At 32.5% G+C, this 20,588-nt stretch overlaps 3 protein-coding genes across 4 annotated transcripts in view; 1 reads left to right on the top strand and 2 right to left on the bottom strand.

The window, feature by feature from the left end:
* Nucleotides 1-117: 117 nt before the first annotated feature.
* Nucleotides 118-6,450, bottom strand: Boss (G protein coupled receptor bride of sevenless). The gene is made up of 6 exons (XM_074239822.1): nt 5,900-6,450; nt 4,953-5,081; nt 3,473-4,897; nt 2,264-2,598; nt 1,709-1,990; nt 118-952 (listed from the first exon to the last, which is right to left on the bottom strand). Exons 1-6 carry the CDS (start codon nt 6,006-6,008, stop codon nt 659-661), a joined length of 2,574 nt encoding a protein of 857 aa, XP_074095923.1. The 5' UTR covers nt 6,009-6,450; the 3' UTR covers nt 118-658.
* Nucleotides 6,451-7,310: 860 nt separating this feature from the next.
* LOC141525353 (uncharacterized) lies at nt 7,311-16,441 on the top strand. The gene is made up of 5 exons (XM_074239814.1): nt 7,311-7,438; nt 7,644-7,717; nt 9,525-14,956; nt 15,154-15,246; nt 15,339-16,441. Exons 1-5 carry the CDS (start codon nt 7,388-7,390, stop codon nt 15,563-15,565), a joined length of 5,877 nt encoding a protein of 1,958 aa, XP_074095915.1. The 5' UTR covers nt 7,311-7,387; the 3' UTR covers nt 15,566-16,441.
* A 1,953-nt stretch (nt 16,442-18,394) lies between these two features.
* The window catches only part of LOC141525368 (uncharacterized), a 39,312-nt gene continuing 37,118 nt past the window's right edge, over nt 18,395-20,588 (bottom strand). For both annotated transcript variants that reach the window (XM_074239838.1, XM_074239837.1), the window contains exon 8: nt 18,395-19,647. In XM_074239838.1, the coding sequence (XP_074095939.1) occupies nt 19,546-19,647 (102 nt within the window). In that variant the 3' untranslated portion in view covers nt 18,395-19,545. The remainder of the gene's footprint in view (nt 19,648-20,588) is intronic.

Genomic DNA, 20,588 nt, shown 5'->3' with positions numbered 1-20,588 from the left:
CGTCTGGGGCGCCACCAACTACACTTCAAACTGCAACGCCGAGTGCAAAAGACGTGGGTTCAAAGGCGGACACTGCGGAAGTTTCTGGAACGTTAACTGTTGGTGCGAGACATAAAATGGCTGATGGATACTAAGATGGCAGACGGAGAAGCGAAATGGCGCTTGGACGTTTTTTTTTCAATTGATTTTGAGGCATTCGAATTTTGTTAAATTACTTTTAGAAAATAGATTATTTTGAGTACAATATAATTAATTAATACTATTGCAAAATAGTAAATAAATAAATAAGAATTTGTTTACATAATAAAATATCAAAGATTAATTATTACAAATTTAAGTTAAAAAAATAATGATAGTAATTAAAATAATACGTCTGGAGAATAATATGTGTTTGTAGATAAACTAATATACCTACACTGATGAAAAAAAATATCTTCATTCAAGAAAAATACTCTTGCTTCAAGAAAATTATTTTGAAGAGCACTAGTTGTCTTATTTCGAGAAATTCTTGTCTTGATTTCATATTTTTTGGAGTAAGAGATCTAATCACTATTAAAATTTAACTCAATAAAAATTAATTTCGGGTCAATTTTTATTTTTTCCTACATTATTTACAACTTTACAAAATTGAGAATGATATCAAAATCAAATCTCAATGTCAGAATCGAGTGACCCTGGCAGCGTCTTCGTTGGTCTCGTTCTCCTCGTTGATGGTCGCCTCCGTTTGATAGAGCCGGGGGCTTGAACACCGGGAGGGGTAAGCTTCATTCGGGCTTTTTCGTGTCGGAGAGAGCCGTTTTCCCTCGACGTAGATTTCCGACTCTGTGCAATCGTCGTTATTGTCCGAGTCGAAGTGCTGCGGATGGCCTCGGGGTAAATTATCGTGGTAGCTGTGGCCTTCGTAGGTCGGCTGTGCGTAATTTACCTCTACTTTAACGCCCTTTTTTTTCGTCTGTTGGTCAATTATTTATTATTTATTATTTATTATGAAAAGAGAAATTAAAATTTTTTTTTATTTCAAGGCTTTCTAACCCCTTTTTTCCATTAATAAAAATTCATCGGTACTTTAATCCAATGAAAATTTTCCCAAAAAAAAAATTTTTTTCCCAAAATACCAAAAATCCATGCACTTAAACTCTCGCTTCGCGAATCCCCCCCTCTCTCTCTCTCTCTCTCTCTCTCTCTCTCTCTCTCTCTCTCTCTCTCTCTCTCTCTCTCTCTCTCTCTCTCTCTCTCTCTCTCTCTCTCTCTCTCTCTCTCTCTCTCTCTCTCTCTCTCTCCTTCGCGGTTTTAGAAATGCTCCAAAAATTTGATATTCATACGATATAAATGCTGTATGTTTACGGTAATACTTCAGTTACTTTAAGCCAATTCTTTTGCCGAATTATTACAAAAAAATTACAAAATAAATTCAGAATATTTACGGCAATGCAATAGGAAAATTACGCTATATTAACAGCATTAAAACTGTAAATGTTACGCATATTTACTGTACACTTATTTACTCATCGCCGAACTTTAAAAATTCTAAAATTCCCATTGATACCCAAAATTTACGGTATTTAAAAAACCGCGAGGGCTTTAACTTTACTTTCTTTCACCTCAAAAAAAATTATTTTTCACTTTTTCCGCCCCAAAAATCACCAAAAACACGCTCTGGACCTTCAAAAATCCCAGAAAAAATTACATCAAAAAATTTTGTACTTACATGAGGATTCTGTACGCAGACGCGCGGAACAACATAGTGGTTCTCAGTCTCGTGCATGTCAGAGAACGCGTAATTGTTGAACCCGATTGCAGAATCCGCCTTAAGGTTGCCTTGCCTATCGCGGGTGTCTTGTCGTTGCGAAGAGTGCCCACAGATGCCGCCAGCCCTCGAGTTCCGATCAGCTGGACTGGAGTTTCCGTAGTAGTTCGGCTCGGTTTGAAGTCTCGCTTGGTTCCCGACACCCTCCATGGGCAAGACGTAGTCGTGGAATGGCAGCCTCGACTGCGGATAAAGATCACCAGAGTTAGATATTTAGAGAGGGTAAGCTCTATTATGTCATCAATGCATCATTGATCCTCTTAGGAAGCCCCAGAAGCTTTGAAGGTCAATAGCAAGGCAGTGACAATCATACGCATATAAACGATTTTATTCCTCAAATGAGGATATTTATAGTAGCAAATCCATTAGTTCCCTTAACAAACATTAGTCAAGTCGTATTAACAAACCAGTTTGTTTGTTACGTCACTAAATTAATCTGAATTCAGAAGTTGTTACCTGACGAAAAGATCTGCGACGAGATTCCGAGCGGAATTCTGCATTCTCAAATGGACTTCGGACATCGTTTTGCCGCTCTAGGTGTGTTAGAATGTAAAAGACCTTGAGAATTAGCCCAGAGATCAGCGTGTAGGAGCTTGCGATGAGAGACAGAGCTATGATAGTCTCTCGCCATGGAGGTGGAACTAGGAAGAAGACCAGGATCCAGATACACCAGACGCCTAAGAGACCTAGGCTGGTGAACAAGAAGCACCGTCCTTCGCGGTAGTTCCGCGGAACGTGGAAGATTAGAGACGACATGATCAAAAGAGCTAGTAGAAGGAAGATATTGTACCCTGCAAGAAAAAAGAGGTTTAAATCAATTGGAAAGGTATTAGTGATGGATCTCGGTAAGGGGTGATGGAAAAAGAAAATTTATTGAAGAGGAGCTTGATAAAATGTCTTATTAGAGCAGAAATGATAGAAATTCGAACTAAAAGTGGTTGCAAGGCTATGAAAAATAAGAAAGTTGGATAGTTGAGATCAATTTTGCAATTTCGAAGGTTTTCGTGATGAAATATGGCTAGAATGATTGAAAAAAAAAGATTCCTTAAAGAAAGACGCAGTATAATGCTTCGTCCGAGAAGAAATCGTAAAAATAATGGAATTTTGAGGGAAAAGATGCTAGGATTGATGAAACAGAAGAAATTTTAATGTTTCAAATGAATTCTAGAGGTTTTGCCGATGAACTCTGGTTAGAATTGATAGATAAAAAAGAAATATTGAAAAGGGACTTGATACAATGCTTTGCCAGCGTGAAAATGAACGAAGTTTGAAAGAAAAACCATGAAATAGCAGGAAATATGGTGATTTAGATCAATTCGGATGGTTTTGATAATAAATTCGGGCCAATATTGACATAAGGAAGCGTTTTGGAGAAAAAAATATTGATCTACTGAAGAAATCTAGATGGAATGGTGTTAGAAATCCATGAAAAACCAAAAAAATGGATGATTTAGATTGATCTTGAAGGTTTCGCTGATGAATCCTGGTTAGAACTGATGAAAGAAGAGGATAAATTAAAGAAAAGCTCGGTAGAATACTTAGCTGGGGTAGGAACAATTGAAATAAGTAGAAATTTGATGATTTAGATTAATTTTGAAGGTTTTGATGATGAATTTTTGCTAGAATCGATGTAACAAAAGAGACACATGGAAAAGACTAACTTACCAGACAAAGCAACAAATTGATAGCTGCTGAGCACATCCTGGGACCTGCTATCGTTTACGAAAAAGAAGACAGTTGAAATAGCAAGCTGGACCGAATTGACAAAGAAGGCCATGATAGATTGCAAATATCCATTAATATGACTAGAAAAGACTCCCTTGGTAGAGAACGCCAGAAAAAAGCTCCTGGCCAGCATCAGCGAGAAAACAAACCCCGTGGAAACCGTAGATGAGAAGATCTTCCATTTATTTAAGACTTCCTGATCCTCATTATCAACCAAGCAGAAGACCACCACAGAACTCAGCATGGAGACCGTTCCAACAATCAGCACCAAAGTCAGAACCGGGTTCCCGTCCATGAACTCATCAATAATAAGTCTATAGCCTACAAATAGAGCGACGCAGAGACATAGCAGGGCGCCGAAAACTGCAAGAACTAAGAAAATGATGCACCAGGCATCTATTAGCACAAAAACTTCATAGTTTCCAGCAGCTGGAGGTTCCGTGGTCCGGATTCTGGGCTTGTTGATGCAAGAACAGGTCCTGGCTTGACCAGAATCCTCACAGATGACTTTGGTCTGATTCCAAGGGCGTGATTTGCCCTTTAGAGGCCTAATTTGCGCTGAATCATCAACTTCGTAGCTTAGAATCGACTTCAAGGTCTCTTCGGATTCAGTTTTCTGCAAGACTGTCCACTTGGTACGCTGAGACTCGATTCCCAGGAGCTCCAGAACTCTTGAACTGGGTACAGAAGGCACCAGTTTAACGTCAAAGGCTGGCAGGGTGCAGGATTCGCTGCAATTCGGGCCTTTGAGAGTCGATAAAAGCTCTGCGATGCCAACCAAGGGCTTTCCTAAGCTGGTGATCATCGGAACTGGGATTCTAATCTGGTCCTCTTCAGATTCCGAGTCCGCAGGTTGGAGGATCTTGGTCTCCGGTGCTAAGATGAAAGATCCAGGTGGCAGGATGTCTGCAACATCGGAATCGTCCAAGGGAATGATCACCCAGGTCTTCAAAGAGGCTTCGCTGATCCAGGACCTGATGAAGGACTCTGGTCCGGAAAGCACGATGGTGCCTGCTAAATTGTCCTCTAGCTGTGCAACGTTGTCCACGCTTTTAATGCAGAGGTTCAAGCTCTGGGACTGGTTCATGAAGAGATCTAAGGTCGAAATTGAATCGGTGAGCAGCAGATCCACTTCCGAAAAGCTTCGGGTCAAGAAATCCAGGGCTATGGAGACTTTCGGGATCAGGAGAGAGCTGTAGTAGGTTACCGGTAGCTCCGCGAAGCTCGCAAGCGGACTTAGGACCTCTTGATAGTGCAAGGGGACTAGCAGACCTAGTGAATAGGACTCTGGACACTCGATTGAGGTCAGCAAAGCTTCTCGCGCGGCGATTGATGAGTCCTGACAGGTGTCGATGATCTTCAGACCTGGAATTTTGAGATTGTTAGATGGGGGAGGGGTTGAGATTGAGAAGGGGCTGACCTAGAGAAATCCCGGGAGTAAAGTCGATTTTGTTTAAGGTTGATGTTACGTAAAGAGTCGTCGTTAATTCTTGGAAGCCTTTTGATGACGTCTCGTTGCATGATTGGCCCTGGAAGAGGTCGATGAAGACTGAAACAAGAGAAATAGAGAAATATTTTGATAACAGTTCATGGGAGTTGTTGAAAGTTAAATTTGATAGAATTTTGAAGGTAATTGATCGAGTGGTTTTGAAAATATTTAGAAAATTCAGGAGAAAGTGAAAAAATTGTGGTTTTTTTGGGGATAACTTTTGAATTTTTGAACCTGTTGACTCAAAACCTTATATAAATTTTTTCTACTTAGCAAACTACGTCGATTGCCATCAAAAAAATCAACATCGAACAATGCGTTCAAAAGTTGTAACTTTTTAATACCATTTTAAAAATATAGTTTTTTTTAGGGTAACTTTGAGATTTTTGAACCGATTGAAATTTTTGATGTGGCAATTGATAGGGGTCGTTGAGAGTTCAGTTTGTCATTATTGAATCGTTAATTCTTCGAGTCGTTTTCAAAACATTCAAAAAATATTGAAAGAAATTGGAAAATTGCATTTTTTTGAGATTTTTGACGATAACTTTAGAATTATTTAAGCGATTGTAATTTTTGATGTGGCAATCAATAGGGGGCATTAAAAATTGAGTTTGACATCATTTTAATGCTAATCGATCAAGCCGTTTTTAAATTATTGAAAAAAAATGAAATTTTTTGAGATTTTTGGTGATAACTGTAAAATTTTTGAACAGATTGATTTAAAACCATATAAAAAGTTATTCTGCTTAACAAATTGCGATAATTACTTCCAAAAAAGTAAAAATTAAACTTCTTGTTTAAAATTTACAGCAAATGAGAACTTTATCTGCTTTGCAAACTTAAAATTATTTAATTAATTATATTTTTTAAAAATTTACCTGTCAAAATAGCGTCACCACTAGTTTCCAAAATAGTTTGATTCTTTGCACAATTTCCATTGTCAATCGCTATCGTTCCGGTAATAATTATCAACCAAACAAAAATCATTTTTTAAAATTATTTAAAATTTCTAATAAATTAATTATTACCCTAAATATAGAAAAAATCACTTTTAATATCAAATAATTGTCACATAGCTTATTATTGTCTTCTTTTTCACTCAGAAGTTTAAAATAAAATATTGAACCCTCCCCATGAGATTAATTGACCTTTTAAGAACCACACCGCTCATTTTTTACAATTTAGATGAAGTTTGTGGGATTTAATAGTTAATAATTGATAATTTATAATAATTGGTGAGGAAGGTAATGGAAAATAATAATATCAATAGGATGGATTGTGAGGTAAAGACTAAAGTGCTAGTAGAGAAGAAAAGAAGGTAAGAAGGTATATTGTACTGAATAAATAACATTGGATTGTTAGAGCTCATAATTTGCCGATACATTAGTTTAGAAGCCGCACTACTGCCACAACTACTTTTATATTTACCTCTGTACTTATATGTGTGTAACGCACATTTTATAAATGAATTATGTCTTAGCGCTGGATTGTCAAAGACATTTATTTTTTTATTCATGGTCACTTTTATTATTATTATTAATATTATCATAATTTTTTAAATTTAGATTTAAAAATTTTTATTAGTTGATAATTTAATTTTTTAGAAATTTATTGTTTTTATTTTTCAATAAAAAAATTTTATAAAAAATTCTTGTGAATTTTCATGAAAATCTATCAAATTTTCTTTTATAAAAAATTTTTATTGTAAAAGAAAATTTGAATTTTTAATTTTTCGCGCTTAATTTTTAAATAGAAAATTTTCAGATTCAATCAACTGAAATAAATTTTTAAATCAAATTTTGATCAAAATTTTTGAAAATTTATTAAATTTTTTTTAATAAAAAAAAACTAAACTAAATTTTCTAATTTAAAATTTTTGCGCTGAATTTTTGATAACATTAAATTTATCAGCCATTGGACCATTTTTTAATTTTTTTAAGCAAAATCATTAGTTCCACAAAATTATTGGAAAAAAATTGCATTCTTAACTTTTTAAAATTTCTACAGATTAATTTCTTTTTTTTTTTTTAATTTTTTTTACACTAGGTTATTTATAAAATTATAAAATAGGTACTAAATAAAATTTCATAATTTTTTAAATTAATAAAACAATTTTTTTTATAATTTTTAAAATTTCATTTAATAAAATATTCTTTTTAATTGATGAAATTGGAATTTTTAAATTTAAAAATTTCCCGCGCAAATAAATCAGCTGGTAACTTAGAAATTTTATTTAACCATCAGAGCGCGAGATATCGTTTGAATACATACACATACAGTGAATGAAAACGTTTTCGTACGTTCAGAGCGTCACGCTTGTAAAATATCAACAATTGAAAATATTAAATAACAAATAACAAAAAAAAATGGAAAACGCATTGGAAGCAGTTGAGAATAATGGAGACATTAGTTTTGGAGTAAGTATTTTTTTTGCTTTTTTTTTTAAATAATTAACATCACTCTATTTAATTATTATTTTTAAATTGCAATCGCCGAGAATTTAAGGTTAAGGCTCCGGCTTATTTATTTATTTTTGTTTATTTCTCTAGCAATAAAATTTTTATATTAAAAATTAATTGATTTAGAAATTAGTAATTAATAATGAATAATTGTATTTTACAGGAGGCGAGGTGTAACAAGTGTGAAAAATATAAAATTGACTTTTTGTGTCTCAAGTCAAAAATATTTAAATCAAAGTAAGTTTATATTTTTTTTTCTTTTAATAAAACACCGGTAACATTATTATTAATTTTTTTTATGATATTAAAATTAGCAGATAAAAATAAATTTAGTATATATTTAACAATTTCAAAAATTTTATTACAAATAAATTATATGAAAATTTAATAAGCCGGTATCTAAAAATTTTTAGAATTTTTTTATTGAAAAAAATAATTACAAAAAATTTTTAAAATTATAAGTGCAATTTTTTTAAGAATATTTTTTTACTTAAAAATTTTATTAATTAAAAAAATCAAAAATTGTCATATGTCTGCTAATTATAGTGCCAGAAAAATTATGTCAAAAAAATATGACATTGAAGTTAGCTGTCACTTGACAATTTTTGAATTTTCTTTAACAAAAAAATTTGTTCTAAAAAATAATTTAAAAAAAATTGCAGTTTTAATTTATTAAAATTTCTACAAGTCCATTTTTTTAATAATTTTTTTTTGCTAAAATTTATTTGTTAAAAAAAATTAAAATAATTGTGAAGTGACAGCTAAATTCAATGTCATCAAAAAACTGTAGAAAATTAAAAAAAAATAAAAAATGCAATTTTTTAAAATAATTTTTTGGAACAAATTTTTTCGTTTTTTATTTATGATGGTTTTTTTTATGAAATTGGTGATTCTCTGTGAGGACGTCTTAAATCTTTACAAAATTGCCCGACCAAATTATTTTTGATTTTATTAAAAAAAAATTAACAATGGGTATAAAATTATCAATTTAATAATAATAAATGCACAGTCAATTAAATTTTTGTTTTTTCGATATTTGTGTATCTTTTGCCATATAACATGACCGGGGACTGTTTTCTTTTATCAAATTGAGAAAAATCAAGCAAACTATTTCAATGCATTCAACTTTTAAAATTCTCAATAAATATTTATATTAATTAGAATAATATTAAGACTTATGGATCCAATTTTATAAATAAATTATAAATAAAAATAGTTGCTAGGGGACTGAGTTTCTCGTGGCCCAGACACATGTTTCCAGCACAAACGGTGTTTTTGACACTAAATAAAATGGCGATAAAGCGCTAACAGCTCTATGGTTATTAACTTAAGGCTAGTTAGACCCTTATAAACTTTACAAAACGTAAAATAACATGCTGGATTTTTTTTTTGGCTTTGAACTTCTGGCAGGAGACTGTTCTTAAAACGCCTGGGACAAACTTTGGTTTAATGAAACAAATTAATTTTCGGTACTTTTTATTGAAGAAGATTGTTAGTTAACTAATTGAGTTTATAAACATTGTGGACCAAATTATATATTATGGACGAATAATTTAAAATTCAATTTTAAAGTTTGAATTTTGGGAATGGGACAGCCCAGGGGACTGTTATTTCGGTGGTTTACGAATTTATAGCAAAAAACCAAAATTTATTTCATTTTAGTTTCCAATGCTCCAAATAGAAATGTTTTTTTACTTTCGTAATAAATTTTTTTTAGTTACAAAATAACAATTTTTCTTATAAAAACATGTCTGGTACAGCAAAAAACATCCCTACAGAGAATCACCCATTTATAATATTATTATTTTTTAAAAATAATTTTCATAATTCATAATCCTTTCTTTTAAAATTAAATTCTTAATATAATAAATTTTCCAATTAATCCTCATAAATAAATGAAATTATTTAGTTTAAATAACATTAAAACACTGAAATTTGTGTTAATAAATTTTTACATTAAATATTCCGCAAATTATCTTCATTTAATTAAATAAAATTATATCAACATCGTTACAAAAAATTATAATTAATTATCAAATTTCAGAGAACTAATTGAAAAATACAAAATCCTGAAAGAAAATCTTTATAGAGCAAAAGAATGCACAAAAGAAAAAGAAAAACTCCTCGAAAGCGAGCGAAGCGCCAATAAAGCGATTCGCCTAAAGATGAACTCAGAAAAGCTCGCAATAAACGCAGTAACAAAAGAAAAATCTCAGTTGATAAAACAGATCGAGGAACTAAACACAAAGGTCCAGGCCCAGGCGAAGTTTAACGAGCAGCTGACTTCAAGAATCGAAGAGTTGGAGAACGAGAACAAAGAAAAATTAATGGACAAAGACCTGAAACTGTCGGGACTAAAATTAGACAACCAAGAGCTGAAGCAAAAGCTGCAGGTGTACCAGAAAAAAGACCCGAAGTTCTCGAAGAAAATGGAGCGATTAGAGAAGCAGAAGAAGCTAAAAAAGTCCCAGCCGTTTAACTCGACCCGGAATACGGGCTTGGTCGACCTCTCTGCCCTGGATAACGTCTCCGAGGAACCTGGAAGCCCCATGGAACACGAGGTTGACACATCCCTGGAACAAGAGTGCGACATTCCCCTGGAAAATCTTCCAACAAGAGACCAAGGAACCGACACTTGCGACCTCTCCTTCGAGCCAGTTCCTTCCCCCAGAAAGTGCGGTTCCAAAAACATCATGCGGAACATGGAGTGCCAGGTTGGTCTCAAGCTCCAGGATAAGTCTACCATGACCGAGGACGTGAGTCGTAGTCAGGAATTGTATCCTCTGTATTGCAAAGAGTGCCACAAGTCCCTCGGCCCGAAACCGATCGACGAAATCTTGAACACCATGACCTACCTGTCGCCTAAACTTGATGCAATAGAGTCTCCAGAAGCCCCCAGGAAGTCCCTACCGGCGATTTTACCCTCCACGAGCACCTACAATGACGATGCAACCCAAAACGCGGGTGAGATAGCTCATTTTGCACTTCGACAAGATGGCGGACAGATGTCACAAAATGGCGGTGAGAAAATTGAGAAGAGATTGGGAAGGATTGAAAAACAGCTTAAAGGGTTACAGAAGGGACAGGCTCCATGTTGTGGACACACTGGTGGTGGAGGGGACTTGCAGGTTAACTTGCTGACAACGCTACTGGAGAAAGTGTTGAGGAAGAGTCCGGTTAAGAGAAAACGGAAGGAGCTGAAGGGAAGAGTTGCTAAGAAAAAAATCAAGCGGAGCTCTCGGGGACGAGTTCATGATAAGAGTTCTAGATCTAGGAAGAAGAAAAGTTCGAGGATGTTTAGAAGTTCGTCTAGAAGTTCATCTGAAAGTGTTAGCTCTTGGAACTCGAGCTTTTCTAGAAGTTCTAGATTCTCGAGTTCCTCGAGAAGTTCTGTGATGTCTAGAAGTTTGTCTAGAAGCTCTAGAAAGCCATGTTCCAGGAACCGTAAACGTTCCGAGGGTTCAAGTTATAGAAACCCGTCTCGTGTTGGTTCTAGGAACCGTAATAGTCCTAGTCCAAGTTCTAAGAACAACAACCGTTCTTTAGATTCCCGATCTAGGAACCGTGAGCGTTCCGTAGGTTTCAATTCCAAGAATCCTTCTCGTTCAAGTTCCAGAAACTGTAATAGTCCTTGTCCAAGTCCTAAGAACAACAAAAGTTCTTTAGATTCCAGATCTAGGAACCGTGAGAGTTCCGTAGGTTCCAACCCCAGGAATCCGTCGCGTTCAAGTTCCAGGAACTGTATTAGTCCTAGTCCGATTTCTAAGAACAACAAGCGATCTGACAGTTCCAGTTCCCAGAATCGCAATCGCTCTTTAAGTCCCGTGAACCGTGAGCGTTCCAAGAGTCTCAGTAAGGAACCAACTCCCAGAAGTTCTTCAAAGGATTCTATTCAAAGCCGTGTTCGTAAACCTAGAAGAAGATTAATATCAGACGACGAACTGGAACCATTCCAAGAACCTACAAACAGCGAGAGTGACATAAGCGTTCCAAAATTCAAGAACCCTGTGTCTGCAGTTAAGAACCGACCTAATCCTAGAATGTTTAGTCCAGATTTGATCGAGAAAACTATAAATAACACTCTAGAAGTTCCGGAACCTAAACGCAAGGGAACCAAGGCTCCGAAGACTACTGCACAGGTACAGACGCAGTTACTCAAGAAGTTGAGGCGGTTGAAGACCAATAAACCGGCGACGACACCCTGTTCCAGTTCCTTGACGCCCACAGAAGTTTGTGAAGTTACGAAGCGCAAAAGAATTGCGCACGTTCCAAAAGAACAGGGAGAAGTTACGCAACTGATTAAAAAGAGAAAGACTAGATCGATGGCCGCTAAGAAGAGTGATTGTTCCAGTGAAATACCGAAGGATGTTATGGAACCTGAGAGCGGAACCGAAAACAGAGAAACTAAGGTTTCAGAAAGTTCTTCACCGGAGTCTGTTTTAGTGAAAGAAGTTTCGCCTGTCAAGAGGCGGGTCGGTAGACCTCCGAAAAATAGTGGGGTTGCAGGTGCTAAGAAAAAGTATTCTAAAAAGACAGTTCTAGAGAAAAAAGCGATTCTAGAAAGTTCCGAAGCTTCAGACAATGTTTTAGAAAGTTTGGGAACGAAAGAAACTCCAAGTGAAGCTGAGAGCAGTAGAACGGAAGTTCTGGAGAGTTTAGAACCTAAAGCAGTTGAGGGTTCAGAAGTTCTGGAATGCTCTGGGGCAGATGTAGGAAATTCTGATGTTAGTCCAGCTCTGGAAAAATCGGAGGTTCTAAACAAGACACAAGCTATGGAAATTTCTGATACTCCAGTTGTAGAAAATTCTAAGGAGAGTTCAAAAGTTCTAGAAAGTTCGAGCGATCAAAATTCAAAAGTTGTGGAAAGTTTGAATTCTAAGTCTCCGAAACTTCTAGAAAGATCAATTCCAGAACGTTCAAGTGTCCAGTCTTTGGAAGGTCTAGAAAGTTCAGATGAAGAAACTCCAGTTATAGAAAATTCAAATTTTAAGACTCCAGATATCAAAGAGACTCCAGAACTTCTAGAAAGTTCAACTGTCAAATCTTCTGAAGCTACCGAACTGACTGACGCAGGACTCCCACTTCTAGAAAATTTAATCGACGAGACTCCAGAACATGAACATTCCGTTAACAGTCCAGAAGTAATAGATAGTTTTAATACCGAGTCTCCACTAAGTCCAGTTCCAGAGGGTTCCATTGAAGCAAATCTGGCAAATATATTCTCTGAAACTTCAGCAGAACCCAAGAACCTAGAACCAGAACCACAAGAATTAAATGCCGAAAACATTCTAGAATGCCCTGAATCTCCAGATCCTACATCTGACGAGCTAATTCTAGATACCGCCACAAGTTCTGAATCGCCTGAAATTTCTCTCGGCATCGACATCGCAATGAATTTAGAAATTTCCGAAGAAGAAAGCGCAGTAAGGTCGGAGTTGAAGGATATGGTCGTGGAAAGTTCCTCGGAAGCTTCCGATATCGAAATGGACGTTGAGACGACCCTAGAACCTGCAATTCTAGAATCTGAGCCTGAAGTTGCGGAAAAAATTTCAGATAGTTCGGAGAACGCTTTTATTCCAGTTCCGAAGATTCTAGAACCAAGAAAACTAGTCACAGTACCTAGAATGCTTCCAAAAACCGTCGAGAAACCTTGCAAGTCCAATAAACCCATTGCTCTGGGACGCAAAAGTTCCAACGCCAAGACGCCGGAAGTGATTGTCACGAAACCCGATTCTGAAGTTCTCGAAAGTCAGAACAGTTCCATGAATACTAGAACTTTGAGAAGTCGCACTGTTTCTATCAGTCCGTCGCGGGTTTTGCCTAAAATTCGTAAAATTTCACCAACAAAGAATGATTCAGAAGTTCCGTCGATATCTCCTGGAACTCAAGAAAATGATTCGAAAACTTTGGAATCTAGAACTTTGGTTCCTAGAACACTGGTTCCCGGAACAACCAGTCCTGTCACTGATATTCCTAGAACATCAATTCCAAAAACATTGGTTCCTGATAGCTTAGTTCTTGAAACAGCAATTCTTAAAAAGTCAGTTCCTGAAACTCAAGTTTCCAGAACATCAGTTCCTGGGAGTTCAGCTACCGGAACAGTAACTCACCGAAATTCAGTTCCTAAAACACCAGTTCCCAGATCATCAATTCCTGGAACAGTGAATCTTGAAAGCTCAGTTCCTGGAACGTCCGTTTCTAGAACCATGGAACCACCATTGACAACTGAAATTTTATTGAAAAATTACGATTCTTTTCTAGAAGGTTCAAATGTTCTTTCAAAAGAACCTCAACGCCAACGAAGTATCCAAAATCTTCTCGATTTCTACCTCCTGACAAGAACCACGCCTGTGATCATCCAAAACTCTGCCTTGTACAGAAATGTTGCCATAATGTTGTCAGACTCCGCGAAGAAGAAAATCCAAACCGAGTTCCAGCGCTTTCTAGATTACGAATGGACCTGCGAACTCAACAACAGCCTGATCGCGAACTTGAGGAACCTGGAACCTGTCACCATCGCTAGTGCTCTTGTAGAAGTTCTAAAAGAACGCGCAGAACTACATGAACCTCTAAGTTACAAACACACGCCACCAGCACCTCCGATGACTGTTTCTCAGCAGAAGCTCATCGGGTTCCTGGCTAAATTCGAAATTGATCGACCTGGAACCATGGAACACGTCATGGTTATCATTGCTCAATCTTTGTTCAAGGTAAAAACAATAAAAGATGACGATGAAGTCGATATAGAAGCTCTACAGGGTCTATCCAGGTTCTTTATTTTGATAACCAAGATCAAGAAAGATCGGGAACGCGCCAGGATTTTCTTATGCGATGCCCTCTACGCTCTTCAGACAAAAGCTTTTTATGTCTTGCATATCATCATTACTTGCTGGGCTGAAGTTATTCCTCGTTATGACGAAAGTACCATGAGTTTTTTATCAACTGGAGGAAATTTGACACAAAATGGCGGCCAAGGAACACAAAATGACGGCTCTGAACAAAATGACGGTCAAGTAAGACAAATTCCTAGCTTTTATAGTGAAATAAGTGAAAATCTGGCTCTAAAACCTGTTAGAAGTCAAAATGGAAGGCAAGGATCACAAAATGGCGGCGGTAGCCAAAATGATGTGATAGAAACCCGGAAAAAATATTTAGTAATAAGTATCGCGACTGTTATAAAGAATCACCAAAATCAATCGAAGAATGATAACATAACTAAAAAAATTATTAATGTAAAAAGATTACTCAAAACATTGTACAATTATCCCGATGAATTTATAAGTACAAAGATAATTGAGAACTTGTTGGAAGCGATAAAGGTCAAGAGAGAAAACAGCTGTTTGATAGCCGCCATTGTTCTGCTCGCTAAGAAAGAGGGCGTGATTTGGGCTTCCCAACACGTCGTACCGAAGTTGGTCAAAATGGTCATCACAGGTGGCGCCAGCAATAATGCCTATGAAATTTTAACGTTACTCGGTAAGTTTTTATTTTTATAATAACAATAAGGCAATGTATCCAATAGTTGAACAGGTTTTAAAGTAAAACGTATTTGACCTTGCTTTTTTTTTTTTTTTTCCGAAAAAAGTTTCTCTGAGAAAAATAAATAACATCTTTACATAATCCTAACTAAAATTGACGTTAAAAATTTTTAATAATTAATTTTAAATTTTCAGGTTACATTTTGCGGCCATTCCCATTAAACGAAGAAAACAAACAAGTAGAAAAAGTTATCACTCGATTATGCCAAATTTTGGACACTAAAACTAGTAAATTTTATAATTTTAATTTAAAAATTTTTTTGAATTTTAAATTAAGAGCTGAAATTTTTTTTTTTTTTTTTTTTTTTTTTTTTTTTAAGAACCAGCCGAATTTCAAGAAGGAGCCGCAATGGCGCTAATGTTGCTTGCAAGGAACAGTTTTGTCAAAAGTGCGCCGACGCTCCTCAGGTGGCGCCCCACTCGGCCAATCACAGGTGAGCTAAAAACTAAGCTCCAGCACTGGTTCGAGTCCAGGACTCCGCAATATTGGAACCAGTTCCTCAAAAATAATGACCTCCAAGTTGGAAAAGGGTTAAAATTGAAATAATTCTTCAACAAATTGGTCTAATTAATTATTATTTAATTTCATTTTTTAGAAAACAAAAAATTTGAGGCTAAATTATAAAAAAAAAAAATTTTTTTTAATAGTTGAATTTTTTTAAGTGATATTACTAGTTGAACAATTTTTATTAATCATTGTTCATCTTAATGTTAAATAATTATTATTGTTAAACTAGAAGTTTATTATTATGATGAACTTAATATGAACAATTGTTTCTAATAAAAGATGGATTTTCATAAAAAATTATTTTTTTGAGAAAATTAACAATAAAATTTTTAAATACGAATTTTATTATTATAATTATAGGGTAAGTGTGGGTATTACTGCGGTTTTTTCAGTAAGTCAAGAATGTCCTAAATTGTCCCAAATTGTACTAAAATTTTTCATCCATTAATTTCAGGACAAATCGAAAACTGTTAAAAAAAAATGATATTTTTTTAAACCATTTGAAAATCGTTTAAAATTGTCGTGAAATTATTCTGAAAATGTTCAAAGTTGGTTGTAGATACATTACAAAACTGTCCCAAAATTATCCTAAAACTATCCCAAAAATGTCCTGAATTGTCTCAAAAACTGTCCTAAAATTGTCCCAAAAATGGCCTAGTTGTTTAAAAAATGACCTAAAATTGTCTTAAAATTTTTTATCCATCAATTTCAGGACAAATGCATAAGAAATTATCATTTTTAAATCTTTTAAAATTGTCATGAAATTGTTGTAAAAATGTTCACAGTTGGTTGTAGAATTATTACAAAATTATCATAAAACTATCCCAAAAATTTCCTAAAATTTTTCATCCATTAATTTTAGAACAAATCTCCAGCTGTGCAAAAATAAATTATCTTTTTTAAAATCATAAAAAAAAACGGTTAAAATTGTAGTAAAATTGTTTTAAAAAGTTTTCAAATTTTTTGTGATAACATTTTTAAAATGTTTAAAAATTGTCCTAAAAGTATTAAAAATTTATTCTCACATAGTTAAGAAAATTTTATAAAATTATTCAAAAAATATTCCGCATAAAATTATAAGGAGAAAATTCCAACTAAATTGTTTCAAATAAAACGCGTTAATTCTAAAATTATTTTAGAAGTATTCCGAAAATCTTTAAAAAAATATTTAAAATCCACTAAAAAAATTACTAAAATGCAAATATTTTAAAATTTCTGTATATTTTTAAGATTCCCCAAAATTATCCTAAAAATGTCCCTTCATACATTTTTTTTTACACGGGTAAGAACTCCTAGATCTCCTAAAATATTAAAAATAAACATATATTATAAAAACATTTTTTTTTCTAGCCATTTTGGTAAAATAATAATAATTATGGCTCAAAAATAAAAATAAAAAAAAAAAACTTCAAATAATTTTTTTATTAAAGCATTTTTTATTGTTTATAATTTAATAATAATTATCAATTATTATTATCAATAATTACAACTATAATCTCTAATTATTCATACTCATAACTGAACTTCATTACAAACTAATTCTAACAATATTTTTATTTCATCAATTAATTACTCAATTAACGATTAAATAGAAAACTTAAAGGCCACCTTCGGTAGTAATTAATAATTGATAATTATACACGTGTCTTTACAAGCTTATTATTTCTTATTTCTTTTTTTTTCTTCAATTATTTTTTTTTAATATATATATATATATATATATATATATATATATATATATATATATATATATATATATATATATATATATATATATATATATATATATATATATATATATATATATTGTAATACATAAATAAATTTAATAATTACGTCATTAATTTTGAGTCACTGGCATGTAATTAACATAATGTTTAATTAACGGGAAAATAATTTATTTTTTACATTCATTTTTTTTTTAATTATGCATTGTTCGATTATTATTATTATAATTAATATTATTATTATTTTTAATATTTACTAAACAAATTACCATTTATTTCTAATAGTACAATCAAAATATATGACATATTACAATACAATATTATAATAATAATAATATTATTTAATAAATTAATTAATTAATAATAATAATAAAAATTAAATTATTTATAAGTAATTTAATTTCATTATCAATTTTTATTAATTAATATATATATATATTAAATTGTTTTAATAAATTATACAAAAAGATTACAAATACAAATTAATACAATAAACATTTATCATAATTTATTTTATTTTTTTACTATTTATAAATCTATTTGTAATTGATTTTTATATATAAGATTTTAGAAAAAAAATTATTTTTTATTTTTTTTGAAGTTAGTCTGAAAAAATACAAAATTTTTTGTTGGGACAATTTTTAATAGATATTTTAACAATTTTTTTTTTTATTAAAAAAAATTGATAAAATTTTTTTAATGTAAAAAAAAATTTCGTTAAAATGACGAAAAAAAAAATTTCTGATCATGAATATGATCATATGTGGTCACATTTATGATCATACATGATCATAAATCGACACCTATGATCATATGTATGGTCATAAATGGCCATATCTATGATCATGAATGGTCATATATATATGATCATAAATAACCAGATCTATGATCATATGTATGATCATAAATGGTCAGATCTATGATCATATCTATGATCATATGTATAATCATAAATGGTCATATCTATGATCATAAACGATCATATGTATGATCATAAGTTGTCATATGTATGATGACCAATAATGCCTTTATAGACCTATACATGATATTAAATGATCACATTTGATCACATTAATGATCATACATGATCACATATGGTCATCGATTATCACAAATGACAATTTACCACAAAAACTAACGTCAAAAAAATTCAAACAAAATTTTTTTTTAATAAATCTTACATACAAACATAAATTACCAAAATATTTTTTAAATGCATTTTAATTTCTGGCGTCTATTACAACTACTTTAGTTACCATTTAACTTCCTACATTAGTTAGTGAAAAACAAATACTGACAAGATATTAAATATATATTATATATAATATATATATTTATATAAAAAATTATATATAAACGTTACATTTGTTGGTTACTTAAACGGACAAAAATGCGAGTACTTTGGATTAAATCTTTTTCTTTTTCTTCTGTTTTAGTTTAGTTATTAATGTTAATATTGTTATAATAGTTTATTATTTTGGAAGGCACTGGTGATAGGCAACTCCTTGAGCTTTTTTTTTGTTTGCTATACTGGGTATTTTTTTTTTTGACCAACAAAAAAAAATTATTAATCGCCTTTTTTTTTTTTTTGAAAAATTATTATATAGAGAAAAAAAAATTCTAACGTACAAAATTATAAAATGACTAGCAAAAAATCCTATTGATTATTATTATTATTTTATAAATAAATAAATTTCTTTTTGAGTCTTGAGATTTTTTTTTAATATTAATTAATTAATTTAAAAAAAAAATTAATAGATTTTTTACAATAATTTTGTACAAAAATTTTTTTTTCCCTATTTACAGAAAATTTATTTTATTATTTTTTTTTTTCGTTAATTAACCGATTGGTTAATCGATTAATCGTCAATTAATCGTCATTAATTGTCTACATCTTTGTTAATAAAAAAAAAAAAAAAAATGAAAAAAGTGTAGAATGCCGTTTACTTTCCTAAATAAAGGCGCGTCATAAATTAACCAAAATTTTGTTTTAACCATTAATTATTAATCAATTAATCAAATTAACGGTTATTAATTAATTAACCTAATTAATCGTATTAATGTTAATAATAATAATAAATTAATAATAAGTCTTTGACTCTTTCATTTTTTCGGACAAAAATGAAGAATTAACGGATGATTAATCACACCATTAATCATTAATCATTTTGGATTAGTGATTAATCATCCGCTGGTAAAATCAAATATGTTGTTGGCAGTTTCTTTTGTGATGTTTCGATGGTTAATTGTCGCGTTAATCGTTGATTAATCCTCGATTAATCGATTAATCGATCACTGGCTGGAGCGCTTCCCTTCGTTGACGGAGGCCAGTCTCGTCAGCTCGACGTTCCAGCTCGGCATTCGTGTCTGCTCTATCGATGGAAACATTATCGGCTGAAATGAAAACGATTAATTGATTAATCGGATGATTAATGGGAATGGGCTCTAGAGAGCGAAGGAGTGGATTAAGAGAAAAATTGTAAAGATTTTTTTGTAGGAAATTCTTTGTTCAAGAGCTGGGGCATTCCATAGGGACTGGTGGGACATTTGACTCTGGAATTCCATCAATTATAAGCTGCAATTATGTGACTGAAATTTGTACTATAGTAAAATGAATCTTATAATATAGAAGAATAATTAATTAACGACATCACTTTGTCAAAAACCTTGATCACTTTTTAAGTTTCTCGTAATTATCGTTTGACTGAGTGTGACTGGAGGGACATCGAAAAATCCTTCTCTCTTACCGCGGTATACTTAAAGTCGAATTTCAGTTCGACCACTAAGCTTTTAAAAAATACTTCTCTCTCAATACAAAATTTATCCTACAAACATTCAAAATTATGAAGAATTAGACTGATTACCTGCGTAGAAACAATCAAAAAAATTTTTTTTATTGTGACTGGTGGGACAAGTACAAAATGCGTACATGAAGATGTTTATTAAGAAGCTTTTATATTATTCCAATCTTAGAAACATTATTGTTTATATATTAAACTATTAATTATTTAGGATAAATAAAATATATAATAAAAGAACAGAAATAATGGATTAAGCATGCTGACAACACGATCTTGATAAACTTAGGTGTTAATTAATAGAGAACATAAAATAAATTTGTTCTTAAAACTCGTCCGTTTTTTATCCTGTTTTTATCGGGTTATAAATCTTAGGAGAATAGGAAATATATATGTACTCCGAAAAATATACGAGAAATGAAGAGAGAATAGGAGAAGATTCATAAATAAGGATGACACGCAAAATCGTGAAGCGTTCCACATTTTTAAAATTAAATAATTTTGTGAAGCAGGAAAGAATAGGAGTTACGGCAATTA

This window comes from Cotesia typhae, unplaced genomic scaffold, assembly GCF_013202065.1.
Source record: "Cotesia typhae breed Kobodo isofemale line unplaced genomic scaffold, CoteBio_Ctyphae contig_26, whole genome shotgun sequence".
Taxonomy (NCBI): Eukaryota; Metazoa; Arthropoda; class Insecta; order Hymenoptera; family Braconidae; genus Cotesia; species Cotesia typhae.
Note: the sequence above shows the minus strand (reverse complement) of the source record. Positions and strands in the feature narration are given on the sequence as shown.

Bases quoted from the DNA above. Each gene is read 5' to 3' on its own strand.
- Boss (XM_074239822.1), bottom strand. From the start codon at position 6,008: ATGATTTTTGTTTGGTTGATAATTATTACCGGAACGATAGCGATTGAC. The intron at 4,898-4,952 runs GTCAGCCCCTTC...TCAAAATTCCAG, and splicing joins TACTCCCGGGATTTCTCTAG to GTCTGAAGATCATCGACACC. The intron at 953-1,708 runs GTAAGTACAAAA...ATTGACCAACAG, and splicing joins TCTGCGTACAGAATCCTCAT to ACGAAAAAAAAGGGCGTTAA.
- LOC141525353 (XM_074239814.1), top strand. From the start codon at position 7,388: ATGGAAAACGCATTGGAAGCAGTTGAGAATAATGGAGACATTAGTTTT. The intron at 7,439-7,643 runs GTAAGTATTTTT...TGTATTTTACAG, and splicing joins ATGGAGACATTAGTTTTGGA to GAGGCGAGGTGTAACAAGTG. The intron at 7,718-9,524 runs GTAAGTTTATAT...ATCAAATTTCAG, and splicing joins TCAAAAATATTTAAATCAAA to AGAACTAATTGAAAAATACA.